Here is a 17441-nt window from a genome sequence, read left to right as displayed (position 1 = left end):
CTTGCAGGGAGGAGTAATCTCGAAGGCGGCCGTCGCCGGCCGGGGACAGTCGGGGCGCGCTTCCTGGAAGAGGCGGCGCGTTTCGCGCGCTCGATGCCTAGGAACCAACCAGTCCCTTCCCTCACTCACCGGCGTCCTGGGCGGTGAACGCGGCGGCGTTCGGGCTGGATCGTCTGCTGGCTCCGCCGCCCTGCACGACCAGCGTCTGCAGCTGCCGGACCAACTCGCGCACGCGGTCCCACTGGCCCTCTGCGCGGCAGCGCTCCAGCTCGCCCTCCACCTTCAGGTGGGAGCCGTGTGCACCCTTCGCAGCCATCTTCGAGCGGGCGCTGTCACGGAAGAAGCGGCCGAAAAGTGGAGACCCGGCCGGGGCCGACGTCCAGGCTGGGGCGTACCCGCCGGCGGCGAGGTTGGTGGAGGTGCGGACGGCGGCGGGGGCCGGAGGGGCAGCGGGGGACCGGGCGGCGGCGGGCGGGCAGCAACACCACCCAGCGCGCCGCCCGGCGCCTCCGGGCTGGGGCTTCGGCTGCGAGGCCCGGACGCGTCTAGGAGCAGCCTTCGCCTTTGCTGCAGCAGCTCCTCCCGCTGCCGCCGCCGCCGCAGCTGCAGCTGCTGCCACAGCCTCCGCCCCGGGCCCGGGCGCCGCCAGCTGCGGACCCGCCCCTGGCAGCTGCTCCACCCCCGCCGGGGCGTGGCGCGACCTCGGCGAGCTGGGTGCGCGGGCGGCCAGCGCGGCCACACCAGCCAGGCGCGCGACGGGCGCTCGCGGCCGCCCCGGCGCCCGCCCCCCGCCGCCGCCTCTGCGCTCACTTTAATGCTGCGCGGAACCCGGGCGCCCGGGGGCGCCTCGCTCCCCACCCCCTCCCCATCCCCAGGGGGCTCTCGGCCTGGGAGATGCGCGCCCCGACGACTCGGCTTTGTGCGGTGGCCCCGTCACCACTGCTGCCCCCGGCACGTCACAAATCCGGGGAGAGGCCGGTCGCCCCCCCCCCCCCCCCACTGCGACAGCGAGCCTTCCCGGGCCCTGCTGGAACGCGCGGGCCTCGCACTGCAGCCCCAGGGCCCGGGAGGAAACGGGCGCCTTCGGAGTCCCTAGACGTCCACACTCCGATAGGTGTCGTTTCCCTTTTCCGACAGCGGGGTTCCTCTTTCCAACTTGATTCGCCCCACATTAGCAGCCTGGCCCGCCCCGTGCGGAACCTCTCCTGCTCTGGAATAAGTTGTTTCCCTAACTTGGCACTTATTTCATTCAACGATCAAAGTTGCTTGGCGCGCTTAGCAGGGCCCAGCCCAGCGCCGTGGGGTACCAAAAGTTCAAAGAAGTACAGGGCGTGGCCTAGAGGGAGGGAGGCCAGTTTCCACCCTCGCCAGGGGACGGTTCCAGCCGCACGGGGGCGGTATCCAGTGCCACCCGGGCCCACAGCTCTTGGGGGTGGGGGGGTGGGGTCGATACCAACGCGCAAGAAACCGCAAGACAAAAAAAGAAAAGGAAAAACTGTCAAAGTGTTAGTGTTGTGGGGCACAAACTGAGGAGTTCGGAAGACAGGAGAGTCAGGGCAATCTTTTAATTACAGAGTTAGAAGGGCCCTTGGGTTGTGTGGCTGTCACCACTGTGAGACACGTGGCCTTCCTCGCCAGTTTGAACGCTTTCAGTGGCAGGAAGTGCCCTGCTCCTGTTTATGGACAATTGCAACTATGGGCTGGTTTTCAAGCCTACGAGCTGCTGAAGACAGTCTCCCTGCTTCCACTTCACCCCCAATTCCTGTGCATACCCTCCTGTCCGGGCTCCAAATCCCGCTCTCCCATCCCCCTTCCTCGGGTGAGGAAATAAGGATTTCCTGACCTTCAGTGTTGCGCTAAGCACCTGGTGTCTGTTCTGGAAAGGCCGGGAGGTAAATGGAGGAAAACTGGGACAGTTCACTCAATCAGCCGGTAAACTCCTTCCTCCACTGTTCCTGTCAAGTCCTCAAACTGGTTTTTGCCACCCTTTGGCTGCCCTTGTTGGCGGCCAGGACGAGATTTCACCTGCAGAGTGATGAGCCTGGCTGTGGGGTTGGGGTGGCCTGAGGACACCCCTTGGTTTGCTCCAGGACGGCAGTCCGCCCTGGGGCAGGGAGTGGAGACAGGAGCGATAAGAGGGACAAGATCTTGAGAGAAATAAGGAAACCTCCCCTCCTCCCTCTTTTCTCCTCAACCCTTTGCCAATCCCACCCCCAGATTGCAAAAGACTAGAGAACCAACCCAAGAGGGAAATACAGCTTGTTTCTGTGACCTGGGCACCAGTGTCTGCGTGGGTCTCAGAAGGGCAGACGGTAGCAGAACTACCATCATCACAGTTAAATTTGTAACGAGCCATTCCTCAGCGGTCAGCCAGCCCTGACCCCTGCAGTACTCTTTCTTCCAGCAAGGACAGGACCCCACCCAGCCCTCTGGAGCCCAACATTTTAAAGGGGTGTTAATGACTGTAAGAACTATCTAGAATCAAATCAGTAACACTTGCCAAACTGAAAGTCAGATGGGGTGATTTTGTTGTTGTTGCTGGTTTTTAATCATCTGAAATCTCTGAGATGAGAGTTTAGAACACATTCTGACCTAGGACTGCTGTCATATGCTGGTTCACCAAGAGTGCTACGAATTACTAGCTGAAAAGGCAAAGCTGAGTTTCTTGCTTACAGTGAGGGAGAACATTTATTTAGTCTTGACAATGTCTCACGGAAGGTAGTAGAAATCCATAGAAGGTAAACCCACGTGCTGAGCAAGGCCGGGTATTTTTGAAGAGTGACAGTGATTGTACAGCTTGCAAGACTAAGTGGTTTAAAGGAGGCCCTAAAACCAAGTCAGCAGGACAGAAGATTCCAGCAGTTTAGATGCTCCTCTTAAATGAGATGGTGAGACTTCTGACACTGGGTCAAGGAAAAGGCAGTATTTAGATGAATTGCATGGGGATGAACTGGTAGAAAGATCTGTGAGAGTTCGCTGGGCCCTAAAGAAGAGGGAGGGTGTTGACGAGGTTTTTTTTAACTCAAGAAAGTCCTGTTCAATGTTTGGGTTCCCAGGGAAAAGGTTTGGTTTGGCTACCCAGGACGTGGTTAAGTGAAATAATGACATGGAGATTTCAGCAAAGTTGGGGACCCACTACCCACAGTGGTCAGTAAGACCCAACAATCCTCGCCATTGTCTTTTAGGCCTTGGCCTGGGAACGGTTTGCACAGCTCGTGTCTACAGTAAAGGATTTACCTCCAAGGGATAAAGCTTGTCTTAGATAATGCACTTTACTTTGAAAAATTGTAACTTCTCTAGGGAATCCATATGTCCTCTCTGCACAAAAATAGATAGCATCGTCTGCACTTACCTCATCTTAAAACACAACAAAAGGTCACGCACATGTTAGATAGCATAGAATCCCAGGGCTGTGTAAGGTGGGTCCTGATTAAGGACTTGTGGAAAGCAGAAGGGTGCCTCTATAAACTCTGGGTCGTAACCATCCAGGTATATTGTTGACTTTCCCTGGAGAAGGAATGCAAACTTTGACTTTTTTTTTTTATCTCAAGGTACACCAAAGAATGCACATCACGGATGTACGATTGAAAAACATGTGGTCTCCAGAGGCTTTGAAGATAAAAATCGAATCTGAATTTGATACTATAGGATAAGTGAAGAGTGACTATTATATTTATAGCCCTGGAATACTGAATGAACCTATATTACTGCCCACTGGGTTTTTGACTGACAAGGTAGGAGTGTTAGAAGGACTTGTGCAAGGCATGAAGACTCCTCTCTTTATAAGGCTTTCAATGATGAAATTTATTCCTTTACTAGCATCTCATTTTAAAGGCTGTTGTTGAAGTTTGGGGAGAGGTTAGATTTAATACTAGAGCAGGATTAGCTCCAGTAATCCTGCCAAGAGCAGTAGAATTTTTTGCCCACGAGAGGGCTTCAAGCTATGCTTAACTGATACATAGAAGAACTGATAAATCAATATCCAAATTAGCTATGATCTCATTTCCTTAGGGATTTCAAGGAAGAGACCAGTAGGAAAGCATTTAATGTAGCAATTCGAGTCACACAGTAAATCCCTCCCCATTAAGATAACCAGTGTAAGGTCCCAAGAGAGGAAAAGGATATTTCTCGAAGGTCTGAGGCTGACGGGCAGGCTGGAGCACGGAGAATGCTTTCCAAATATTTTTACATAGTAGTGTATTTACTCCAAAGAAAAGATTGTACAAGAGTGGTCACGTTTAAGATTGATATTATTGTGTCCATATTTGCAAGGTTGCCCTTTAATTTTTAGAGGCATTTTTGTATGAAAGTTAATGGTAGAAGTTCTAGGGAAATCAAAAACTTTTAGAGCTGACTTACTTCATTTCCCCCCCCCCTTTTTTTTCTTTAGTTCTAGAGCTCTTTCAAAATATTCAGCAGGATTTTAGAGATCTGGCCACGGGACTATTTTCCATTCTAGTTTTTGCTTGCATATTAAATCCCCTGTTTCTGGCTTAAGACCATTCACAAGAGAAGAGCTGGGCTCACCCCTGCTTCAGGCTCTTCTGCCGAAAGGCTTGTGGCCAAGCATTCCAGTGTCCATCCCTGAGGCACTGCAGTCCCGAAGGACCGAATCAGCGCACACTCTATTTTCATGGGAGAAAAAACCTATGATCGCCTCCGAAAGACCTTGGCCAACTTGGACACTTGTTCTAAACCCTTCTGGTTTCCTACACAATTCAGAGTTTTTTGAGTTCCCCTTCAAGATCTTCATCTTTTGACTTTTTCACTGGACTATTTTGCATCTGAGGCTCTTACATATAAACTAATTGACATGTGTCTGAGGGCCCTGCATTATATGTCCCGAAAACTATTCTAAATTCCTCTGCGAATTTCTGTCTATCTCGTCGAGGCCTTGAAGAGTCTTCGACAGTAGCTTTCAACTAAGAATGAGACCAAGGCTGGAAATCCACCATAAGATTTTTCTGTTCTGCAGGGGGTTTACCTTTAAAGATTTAGTGAGCTCCGGGGGCTCTGGCCCACAAGGAACAAAGGAGGGTGAGTCGGGGAGAGATGGGGGCAGAAGGAGAGGGAGGAACATAGAATGGGAAAGAGGAATGGTGGGTTCAAGTTGCGATTTACGAGGGAAATCAAAAGATGGTTTTAAGTTGTTCACATTTTTCTTTTGCTTTGGCCAAGGAACCTGTTAAGGTGGCAATTTGGGAACACATTTCTTCATATTAATTAAAAAAAATGGAGACCTATGGCTGTTTGAAATTATATTCTCTTTGCCCTTAGCACCTCTTAACTGAATAATTTTGTTCATATCAAAGGTTCCCCATAGTAGCTGAAGAGACAATTACAATTAAATGCAATACATAATCCTGGACTGGAACTAATAATGGAGGAGAAAAGGCTCAAAAGGACATTATTAGGAAATATGAAAAAAATTGGAATATAGACTGAAAGCTTTATATCAATGCTAAAGTTCTTAAACTTGACAACTATTTGTAAGGTGGCTACATAGGTGAATAGCCTTGTTCCTAAGAAATGAACATGGAAGTATTTTGCATTCAAGGAGCATGATGTATACTTCCTACCCTCAAATGTTTAGAAATGTGATCAATGGACAGATAGAGGGATAGATAGCAAATATGGCAAAATGTTAAAATTGGTGGATCTGTGTATCTCAAAGGGTGGTATACTGAAGTTCTTTGTATGAGTTTTATATTATTTTTCATCTGTCCTGTAAGTTTGAAATTATTTCAGAATAAAAAGTTTAATTAAAATTTTCCCCATAGTGGCCACTGTAATTCAAAACTTTTCTTTGTAAAATTATGCATTTAGTAAAATAAGTGCACAATTTCAGGTTATAGCATAAATTCAGGAGTTGTAAGGCAGAAGTCTGGCCAGAGAAGGTGTGGACTGAGGTTTGCACTGAGACAACTCAGTAAGAATATGGGAATATTCAGTTGAGAGTGTTACTTGCACATCTTGTGTCTCAGGGTCCCCCATCTTCACAGCTAGACCTTCTCCAGTGCAACCCTGATGAATCTGCAGAGTCTGCAGATAGAGAGTTTGGAATGATCTCTCCCTAAACTGAACTGTCTTGGGGGGAAAAAAAGACAAATCTGTGGAAAGCTCTCATAGGTTTTTCACTGTTGGTCCAAGACAAAATTTGTCCTGGGGTTGGCTTTGGAATAGACTTACTGGGACTCACACTACATCCTCTTCCTTATGAACTTTCCTTTTATAGCTACACAACAAAAAATGACTAGGATGGATCTAGACAAGTAGTAGCATTGTTGATAATAAGACAGTATCCACCAAGGAAAAAGATTTTGAAATCTGAGCAAAGGATTCCTAAAAATTTTTCCTTATTCCTAAGGAAAAAAAACATTCACAGTATTTGGGGAACTCAATGGAGAGAAGAATTACAAAAAGAACTTGGTATCAGAACCAGTGCAGAACTAGTGTCCCACACCATTATGGTCAGAGATACCCCCACGCAAGAGGCTCGAGGATCTCAGAGGAGCCCCTATTTCTGAGTCCTGGGTCTTGGACCACAGTGGCAAGGAGGCCATGGTCTCAGTAGTTGAATGCTTGCTCCCTGAAATATCCAAAACCACCTTCTGATAATGCAAAGCTAAGTCTGTCTCACTGCTGGAAAAGGAGTGGCTCCACCCTGATGGAGTCATCCTGGTAGCTTCTAGTAGTTGGGGGGCAAAGTGTATTTATGAAGTTTTGGGATCTGTTTTAAGGCAGCTCTTCCAGTGAGGGAAGCTTGAATAAGACTGGGCAAGAATCTTGATAAAATAGGTCAGAACTGAAAACAGGTCAGATAGGGCAAGATGAGAGTTTTCAAGTGAGGATTTCAAAGTCTTTGAGAGTAAACAGTGGTTGATGGTTAGCTGTTGAAAAGTTGCAAAGCTTATTTAAATGGCTGCTTCTTGAAGTTTCTGAAAAAATGTTGCTTACAACTTTTATCATCCTGGGCAAGAGTTCCTGGAATAGTAAAGTCATGTGAATGTCAATAGTAAGCTGTGTGGATGTAGAAGGCTTTGGTTCTTCTGCATACTGAGTCCAAGATTTATTACATATGATTATTATGACACAGACCCCGTCAATCAAATCACTCATATCAGTTGCCATGGTAACTGTGAGGCATTAGGCTGGAGGTCACCAAGTGCTCTTGGCCAACCCGAGGTGTAGGACAAGCCAATTGAGGAGCTACTCCAGTCTTCTTATATCATTGTTTTTGCTCCTTAGGTTCACCTAAGTGCCCCAACACATATTAGAGTGTGACCTATGCTCTATTTTAATAGCACCCCATCTTGCTGTCACCCCAAAATCTAAATTCGATTTAATTGTAGATGAAACCTTTGCTTCCTGGGTAATGGTCACCCATTCTGATATCATCACCAGGTGTGATGTGGGTCAGAATGATAAACTGCCATCCCCCATCTTACATGGCCACCCAGCCAACAGTCCTTGCATTCTGAAATCAGCTTTTCCTTATTACCTTGAATTTTCACTCCTGGCATTTCTGGTGCATGGTATCTCATGTCTTGACTTATTAATACTGTGGGCTCACGACCTGAGCCAGCTTCCCACAATGTTGACATTAAAGCTCTGTGAGAAGCTGGCTGTATGGTCAGTCTTTCCCATTTGACAGCTATCAAAACAACTGTGTAATCATCAGGGTAAGGGTCAAGACTCTGCAAAGGCAAGCTTTGACACCCGAGCCCTGCGCTTGAGCACTGTAGGTGCTCAGCAATTATTTGTGACATAAATTCTCGAATCCCAGAATGTTCAAGTTTTCCCCAGCCATGAGATGAGAGCAGTGGGGTTTCCCTTGACCCCTACCCCCCCACTTCATGATTGGGATTCCAACACCTGCCCTCCATTCTCTGACCCAGCCCAACACCATGCCCCCTGCCATCCTGGTCCCTTCTGCTCTCTGGGGTCCCAGGTAGCTCCTGTTTCTCCTCGGTGGCCTCTCTGTTCTCTGTGTGCTCTCCCAGGGCTGCTACTTTGGCCCTCTCCCCAGAGCAGGGGCCCATGTTTTACCCAGCAGCTGCCATCCTGGAGGGGAAAAGCCACCCCCACACACAAGTCATCAGGCCTTTTCAGCTCACCTTAGCTGGTCTGATTTTAAGCCCCACCAATCCTAAGGCCTCTTGGTGATTATAGAAGTTTTTGGCCCTGAAATATAGTTTTGCTCTATCAATTTCCCTATTATTTTATCTTTCTTTTTTATCATTTGGAAAACATATTTGTTGTGAAAAATACAGTCACAAGAAAATGGATAAAGCATAATTACTATAAAGGGTGATGATTTGAAGCCTATATGTACCCCAGAAAAACAAATTCTTAATGTTAATCCATTCCTATAGGTCTAAACCCATTGTATGTAGGACATTTTAATGAGGCTACTTCAGTTAAGGTGTGACCCACCTCATTCAGAATGGATCTTAATCCTAATACTGGAGTCCTTTATGCCCAGAATGAATACAAAGAGAAAAAGAGAAGGCCACAAAAAGAAGAAGCTGAAATCAACAAAACCTGGACAAGAAGGGAGAGACCAGTAGATGCCACCATGTGCCTTGCCACGTGGCAGAGGAGCCAAGGATCACCAGCATCCAATCTTCAGGAAGAAAGCATCACCTTGATAATGCTTGATTTGGACATTTTCCTGGACTCTAACCATAAATGAATAAATTCCCATTGATTAAGCAGAACCATTTCATGGTATTGATTTAAGCAGCCTAGGAAACTAAATTGTGACATAAATTTAGCAAACTCTCACCAACCATCAGCTATAGTTAAGAAATATCATGTTCTCCCCGCTATGTGGGACATGACATCCAAGGGTGAAAGTCTCCCTAGCAACGTGGGCTGTGAATCCCAGGGCTGAGCCTGGCCCTGGCACTGTGGGATCAACAACACCTTCCAGATCAAAAGAGGGAAAAGAAATGTAACAAAATAAGGTATCAGTGGCTGAGAGTGTTCAAATAGAGTCAAGAGACTACTCTTATGCAAGCTTCAGCTAGATACTGCTATTTACCATAGTTTCCCAAACCCCAACCAAAACCATTCCTGTCAACCCTAAAGAACATGTAGGGCTCTATCCGAGATTCTATAAAAGCTTCACACACCATGATTACTTTCCAAAAACCAACAACCTCCGGATGGGTTCCTAGGCCAGATAAGTCCTGAAACCAGAGGGTCCAGCCTCTCCAGAACATCAACCAGTTCCATCCCCCTATCCCATAGTGTTGGCAGCCCTTTCCAAAATGAAAAAGATAGAATGGACATAGCCCAAATACCCCTAAAGATTGGGAGTGTTCTAGTTTGCTAGCTGCCAGAATGCAATATACCAGAAACGGAATGGCTTTTAACAAGGGGAATTTAATAAGTTGCTGGTGTACAGTTCTAAGGGTGAGAAAAATGTCCAGTTAAAACAAGTCTATAGAAATGTCCAATCAAAGGCATCCGGGGAAAGATACCTTGGTTCAAGAAGGCCAACGACGTTCAACGTTTCTCTCTCAGCTGGAAGGACACATGGCAAACATGGCAGCGTCTGCTGGTTTTCACGTGGCTCTACCAAAAGGGACTCCCTCCAAAATGTTTCCTCTTTTAAAGGATTCCAGCAAGCAACTCCACCTTCAGTGGGTGGAGACACACCTCCATGGAAATCATCTAATCAAAAGTTACCACCCACAATCGGGTGGGTTCCATCTTCATGGAAACAATCAAAATGCTCCCACCCAGAAATATTGAATGAGGATCAAAGGGCATGGCTTTTCTGGGGTCCACCACAGATTCAGATCGGCACAGGGAGAAAGATCACAGAGGACAAGGAAGAGTTATAACAAAGAAGATAGGATTTAACAAATGAGTGTGACTGCTGAATCATTGATACTTCTTTTAGTCTCCAGTGTCTTGGAGCAGCTAGAAGGAAAAACCTAAAATTGTGGAACTGTAATCCATACCAAACTCTGAAATCTGTTCTATAACAACTTGTCACAATGTACTTTGAAATGTATTGCTTTTTTATATGTATATCATATTTCACAATAAAAAAAGAAGAAAGAAATAGGGTGTTGCTAGTATCCCAGTAGCTCCCAATATATTCTTTGCCCACATAAATTCTATGCCTCCCTCTTAAAGGTAACTGCTGGCTCCTATGGTAATTACTATATTGCTTTTCCTTATTTTTGATCAACTGAACCTGTATTCCTAAATACTGTCAAAAATAAATTTAATTTTTTAAATATTTTAATTTTTAATGTTTATATTTTGATATTTTAAATTAAATAATAATAAATAGTATATTTAATATTTAAATTATCTTTATATTATTTAAATTAATGAAGAAGTGACTAAATAATATTTTATATCTAAAATATTTTATATTAAATACTTTAGATATTTTACATTTTAATATATTTTTAAAATAATGTTTTCATTAACTGAACCTGTATACACATCTCCTGGTAAATAATAGACACCTACAAGTGGAGTTGCTGAATCATAGGGCATACATGTATTCAGCTTTAGTTAATAATGCTGGACAGTTTTTTCAAAATAGCTATACCAATTTTCACCCTCCCATACACAAGCTAGATGAGAATTCTAGTTACTCCATCTCCTTGCCTCTACTTAATATTACCATGCTTTTAAATTGCAGGCATTTTGGTGGTTGTATAGTGATAAACCACCCCAGGGTTTTAATTTACATTTTCCTGAATTTTAATGAGGTTTAGTACCTTTCGTATATTTATTGGCCTTTTCGATATCCTCTCTTGTGAAAAAATCTATTCAAGCCTCTTTCACAGTTTTCCGTATTATTGTTTTGTCTTTTTCTTATTATAAAGGAGGACATTATATAATCTGGATATATATGTGTTCCTTTTACATACTGTAAATATCTTCTCAGATTCTGCGGCCTGGCTTTCTACTCTCTTAATAGCTTATTTTGGTAAACAGAAGTTATTAATGTAATCAGATTTATCATTCCTTTCCTTAGTGCTTTTCACATCCTGTTTTAAAATATATGTTCTTACCTCTAGGTCATGAAGATATCCTCCTATGATAGGTTTTAAAACTTCATTGCTTTATCTTTCTATTAGGTCTATATTCTACTTGGAATTGATTTTTTTGAGTATGATGTAAGGTAGGAATCAAATTTTATTTTTTCTCTATGGATACTCTTTTGTTCCAGCATTATTTTACTGAAGTCATCTTTCCCCCATGCTCTAGAGTGCCGAGGGGCGTTTTCCTTCATCTCCAAAGGTCTCTGGCTGTGTGGGTTCTCTCAGTTCTTGTAGCTATCTTGTCTTTTAAAGACCTCTCTCCAAAATGCTTCCACTTATAAAGGATTCCAGGAAACTAATCAAGACCCTCCTGGAATGGATGGAGTACATCTCCCTCTATTCAGAAATTAATCCCCACAATTGGGTGAGTCCATCTCCATGGAGATAATCTAATCAAGTTTCCAACATACAGTACTGAATCGGGTTTAAAAGAAACTGCTGCTTCACAAGATTGGATCAGGATTAAAACATGGCTTTTTCTAGGGTACATAAATCCTTTCAAATCATCACAGAGGGCATCCTATTTTTTTTCTATTCTGTAGAAGATCTGTATATGGTAAGCATTATTAACTACTGATTCAGTCTGTTTAAAAATTTTAGGACTTCAAAACTTCTTTTCCTTATCTGGTCAATTTTGGGTAAGTTGTATTTTTGTAGGAATATGTTCATTTCATCTCGCTTTTCATGCTTTAGGCATAAAGTCATTCATAACATCATCTTACCATCTTTTTCGTGTTTGTGGGATTTGTAGGGATTGCCTTTTCATTCCTGGTATTGGTTATTTGTGCATTGCTGCTTTCTTTCTTTTTCTTGACAACTTGCCAAGGATTTATCAATTTTATTGTTCTTTTCAAAGATCCAACTTTTGTTTTTGTTGATCCTCTGTATTACATGTTATTTTCCATTTCACTGATTTTTGCTGTCAACTTTAGCACAGTATTGAACAGTAGCAGACACTGCACAAATGTGCAGAACTAAACTGAACTTTGGGGGACCTCCTTGGCCATGTCTCCCTGATCCTTCTCTGGGGAGATGTCAAACCCACAGTGAGCTCCCCACTGCTCACAGCTGCTCTTCGTGTAAGGGGATTCTTCTGTCGGGGGAAGGTGGAAAGGTGCTGATTTCTGCCAGTGGAGAGCAAAACAGACACACAAATTAGAGGCCAAAAGCACCTCGGGTGAGTAAGCCTCCTGGAACGAGCAGGAATGATGGGGCAAGTTCAGACTTGTACAGGCTGTGGGATTGGCTAGGTCTGATCCTATTATATCCAAATCTCCAAGGGAAGAGGGTCCCCTGGCTGACGACTGGGTGACACTGTTGTAGCATATCGAAGAACTCAAGGCGTAGTGCTTTTTAAAGAAAGGAATCCTGCATAACCGGTATGCTGAACACGCAGGACCACGGGTTGTAGCCACCAAAATCACTTACTTTTTATTTTCCACTGCCTTTTTTTTTTTTCTTCCACTGCCTTTTAATCCCATTCCGTGGGTGAGGTGGTCCCTACTCTCAGTGGGCTGTCAGGTTCATCACTTTTCTGGGCACCGTGGGGTAAAAAAGAGTTTGGGGCTCACTTTAAGTTAACAAAGGAAGAGTCACATCAATAATTAAAAGGTCCAAGCAACTATACTAATTAATACTTAACCTTCATTCAAAGGTAGATTTCTCCCCCACGTCTTCAGAGCTAGGACTCTGTGCAGCCTGTGTGTGTGTGTGTGCGCGCACGCGTGCACATGTGCACTGTCTTCAGCTTCTTCACTTTCTCACTCACTTCCTCTTTTTGTGGCTGATTCTGACCGGCAAGGTCAAAGTGGAGAGAGGAGGAGAGGAAAGGGGCTAGAAAATTTCCTAGAAAGATGGCTGCTCGAGCCCCACCCCTGGGGACCTGCAGGTTCTCCAGCAGATGTTTAAAGCTGACACACAGGGGCTTTTGTCCGGTCCTTGGAGACGCCCCTGCTGATCTCCCCTGACTCAGCCTGTTTCCCGTTAGTGCGCTCCTCCTGCTCCCCCGTAGCTTCTGCCCCTGCGCTCACCACCCAGCCTCGGACTCCTGGGATCTCCCGGCCCTCGCAGGCCACCCTCTTGACCAGGCTGCCTCTGCCACCTCCTTATCTGGTCCCCAGGATCCGTTTTCACCCCCAGGCCTCTTCTCTGCTGGAGCTGTTCAGCTGCCTCCCAGGGAGCCGGCACCAGGCAAGCGTGAGCTCCCAGCTCACACACCAAACTCCCCAGTGGTGGACCCTTCGAAGCCCCCTCGCTAGACTGGAGGGGGTGGAGCAGGTGATCCGGGGATTTTTTCCAAAGAAATCTTTGGCATAATGTCATCCCAAAACATCCTCTTTTCTCTCTGGGTGAGGGGACCAAGAGACATGTAATCAGATCTTGAAAATTTCCTTTGAAAATCTGCATTTTTGTGGTCTCCTCCCACGCTACTTTGATGTCCAATTGTCATATTTTAGCATTCCAACCAAAACTTCAAATTTAACATCCTGTTGGCACTTATTTTTCTATTGGAATGAATATATCACCATTGGTGTTTTTTTTTTTTTTCTGATTAAAAAAGTAAAGCAGATTTCTTACAAAATTAATTTAATACAGACATTTAAAAGAAAATTATGCTCAGTGCAGTCTCAACTCCCAGAGATACCAGAGCTAACCCAGAGATAAGATTTTGCTGTATTCCTTTCCAGACTTTTCTCTTTGATAACTTGTATCTTTTTGAATTACAAAAATGGGACAGCACTATACATCTTGTTTTAGAGCCAGTTAACACAACAATGTGAGGATAATTTTCTTCCATAAAAATAAAGATCCATCTTACCCTTTTTATCAGTCGTGTTCCATTATATGGCTGTACCCCATTTATTAAATCCCCTAATGATGAACATTCAGGTGGTTTCCAATTCTTTGCAGCCCCCTTGGGCATGCATCAATTATTTCTTTAGAATAGATTCCTAGAAGTGCATAATGAGGATAATATTTTGAAAAATTGAAACTCTTGTATTTCTCATGATTGCTTCCATAAATCATGTTCTCCACCAGTCATTCAGCTATTAAAGCCTCAGGGAAGGGAGGGCACCCGAGGAAGGAGAGAGGAAAGACACAGGAGAAGTTCTGCCCTGAAGATCTGAGTAACTGGAAAGCTCATCTAGTGAGCCTCAGCTACTGGGGCCGGCGGTGGGAGAGGGGAGGCATTGAAAGTTGGGGCCTCTATGTTCTCGCCCCTCTTTGGAGGGAAGAGGCCGAATTAAAGGTGAAGGTAGAAGCAAATGAGGGGCCTGCAACACAATTTCTGTTTGGACTACAGAAGGGTACATTTCCAAGGGTACTGTGCTCCTCCCCTGCCGCCCATCCCCTGAGCACGCCCTTCACAGGAACCTGGGGCTTCCCCAGGAATGCAGAAGTGGGGTGCAGCCTCGTTGGGCAGGCAGAAGGCCAGAATGTAGCTCCTCTATGTTTCTCAGCAATATGAAAGGTGTCCAGAAATTTCTAAGAGCCCTGTAGCGGGGCACTGTAAAGGTCACTGATGGGCTGAAGGTGGTCAGGGCTGCAAATCTCCCCTGGAGGCTAGGTCTGTAGGGTAGAAAACTCTGAGCGGGGCCACCGATAATCGCAGCCAGACCTCAGAGGCATATTTAGATCAAAATGAGAGGTCTGGGATGGGGCCAATCCACTGAGAGGATCACAGAGCCCTTGTTGGGAAGAGGTGAAATGGGCCACGTGCTGACCAGCAGTGGGCCTCAACCTGGTAGGCCAGCAGAGCTTCTGACCATGGGGACAGCGCAAAGGTCTGCACACGTGAACTCCACAGAGTTTCTCCCCTACACTGCACAGCTATGTGAGCCACCAGCCCTGCATACCTAAAACCTGTCTTGAATAGAAGAAAAAGCTGGGAGGCCGAGTAATTATGGGAATAGACCATCTAGACAGACAGTTTAAGTGATTGAATTAAACTACCATTTAGAGGAGTGAACTAAATTAGTCTTCTCTCTCACTTCCCAGCAGGGTGGGTCCTGAAGAAAAAGATCAGATTCGTTATAGAAAATGAAAAGGCTCCATTTGTGTTTGACATGTGTGAATTTGCAACCCCCCTCCCCATAAATGAAATTGTTGGGTCAAAGGATGCGCATGCTTTTAAGGCTTTTGCTACTGATAGTGTTCAATTTTACCTGAGCTCTGTGTTTCTAGAAAACGGCGGAGTTTAAGAAATTCTCCCATGTATGGAAATGTTTGTATGTCAAGAATGTTTGTATGTTAAGATTTTACAATAAAAATATTTTAGAAAGAAAGAAATTCTCTCACGCTTTGTGTTCCAGAAAATGGCTTACCTCAAAGAAGATCCTTTCCCATATGACTTAGCTCACAGATGCCCCCTTGCTCACACAGGATAAGTGGACACTGGCTCTCCACATCCCCATTCTCTGTCTCAGAAATGAGACCTGCTCCCACCCCTATATCAGAGCAAAATGCTTGCTAATCAAACTTGAGTTAAGATTCTCTCCTTCCCGACTTCCCCAGGTTGAATTCTTGATATTCTCACAAGCAGTGTGGACAACCAAAGGTATAGGCTAAGCCCCCAGTCTTGGGGTTTGTTCATATGAAACTTAACCCCACAAAGGATAGGTCAAACTATTTAAAATTTAGGCCTATGTGTTAGTTAGATTCGGTTGTCAACTTGGCCAGGTGAGCATACCTAGTTCTGTTGCTGCGGACACAACCCAATGCTATGTGAATCTCATCTGTTGCTAATTACATCCGCAGTCGGCTAGGAGGCGTGTCTGCTGCAATGAGTGATGTTTGACTTAATTGGCTGGTGCTTAAATGAGAGAACACAATGTAGCACAGCCAAGCAGCTCCGCATTCCTCATCTCAGCACTTGCAGCTCAGCCCAGGCCTTTGGAGATGCAGAAAGAAGTCACCCCGGGGAAGGTTGTTGGAACCCAGGGGCCTGGAGAGAAGACCAGCAGAGACCATCCTGTGCCTTCCACGTAAGAAAGAACCTCAGTGGAAAGTTAGCTGCCTTTCCTCTGAAGAACCAACAAAATAAATCCCCTTTTATTAAAAGCCAATCCATCTCTGGTGTGATGCATTCCGGCAGCTAGCAAACTAGAACAGCCTAAGAGTCACCCCCAAGAGAACCTCTTTTGTTGCTAAGATGTGGCCTCTCTCTCCAGCCAACACAACAAACAAACTCACCACCCTCCCCCTGTCTACGTGGGACATGACTCCCAGGGGTGTAGACCTTCCTGGCAATGTGGGACAGAAATCCTGGAATGAGCTGAAACTCAGCATGAAGGGACTGAGAAAAACCCTAGAATGAGCTGAGACTCAGCATCAAGGGATTAAGAAAACCTTCTCCACCAAAAGGGAGAAGAGTAAAATGAGACAAAGTGTCAATGGCTGAAAGATTCCAGAGTTGAGAGGGTATCCTGGAGGTTATTCTTATGCATTAAGTAGATATCACCTTGTTATTCAAGATGTAGTGGAGAGGCTGGAGGGAACTGCCTGAAAATGTAGAGCTGTATTCCAGTAGCCATGTTTCTTGATGATGATTGAATAATGATATAGCTTTTACAGTGTGACTATGTGATTGTGAAAACCTTGTGTCTGATGCTCCTTTTATCTACCATGTTAACAGATGAGTAGAACATATGGAATAAAAATAAAAAATAGAGGGAACAAATGTTAAAATAAATTTAGTTCGAAATGCTAGTGATAAATGAAAGTGAGGGGTAAGGGGTATGGTACATATAATCTTTTTTTTTTTCTGTTATCATTTTATTTCTTTTTCTGTTGTGTTTTTATTTCTTTTTCTGAATTGATGCAAATGTTTTAAGAAATGATGAATATGTAACTCTGTGATGATATTGAGAATTACTGACTATATATGTAGAACGGAATGATATGTTAATGTTTTTATTTGTTGTTAATTTTTTTAAATTAATAAATACATAAAAAAAAAAGATTCTCTCCTTCCCCTGACACTTGACCTTTGGCCCACCCTCAGCCTCACCCAGCCTATGGCTTTCTCGGGGAACAGGGAAATAGGCAGGTCTGAGGATAAAATATTTTCACATCTATATACTACCTGCTAGCCACCCTTTCATCCACCTCCCTGCAGCAGTTCTTTCCTCTCTATAAAAGAAAAACCCTTTTTTGCCTAATTCTTGAGATGCGTGCCAATCTAATGATCAGAGTGTTTTCCTGATTGCAATAATCCCCTCACACTATTGCAGTAGCCCCTTTCCCCCTTTGCAATAATCCTTTTTTTTTACGAAAACTTTAATGTGTAGCAAAAGTACACACTCAAGGAAAATGAATGTGGGCATTCTCCAAAGAAGGAGGAGCAGCAATAATCCTTTTGAA

The 17441-nt window shown here is 44.8% G+C and overlaps 1 protein-coding gene and 1 long non-coding RNA gene across 4 annotated transcripts in view; one reads left to right on the top strand and one right to left on the bottom strand.

Moving 5' to 3' along the window:
- The window catches only part of TTC7A (tetratricopeptide repeat domain 7A), a 113800-nt gene extending 113351 nt beyond the window's left edge, over window positions 1-449 (bottom strand). For both annotated transcript variants that reach the window (XM_077134151.1, XM_077134152.1), the window contains exon 1: window positions 130-449. In XM_077134151.1, the coding sequence (XP_076990266.1) occupies window positions 130-316 (187 nt within the window). In that variant the 5' untranslated portion in view covers window positions 317-449. The remainder of the gene's footprint in view (window positions 1-129) is intronic.
- A 546-nt stretch (window positions 450-995) lies between these two features.
- On the top strand, window positions 996-10155 carry LOC143660788 (uncharacterized). 2 transcript variants are annotated; one of them, XR_013164251.1, is made up of 3 exons: window positions 996-1114; window positions 3552-5037; window positions 8486-10155. It is a non-coding gene; the product is annotated as an uncharacterized LOC143660788 (long non-coding RNA). The 2 variants fall into 2 exon arrangements; XR_013164252.1 differs by lacking the exon at window positions 8486-10155 and adding an exon at window positions 5313-8476.
- Window positions 10156-17441: the final 7286 nt, after the last annotated feature.

Source organism: Tamandua tetradactyla, chromosome 17 (assembly GCF_023851605.1).
Source record: "Tamandua tetradactyla isolate mTamTet1 chromosome 17, mTamTet1.pri, whole genome shotgun sequence".
In the NCBI taxonomy this organism is placed as follows: Eukaryota; Metazoa; Chordata; class Mammalia; order Pilosa; family Myrmecophagidae; genus Tamandua; species Tamandua tetradactyla.
Note: the sequence above shows the minus strand (reverse complement) of the source record. Positions and strands in the feature narration are given on the sequence as shown.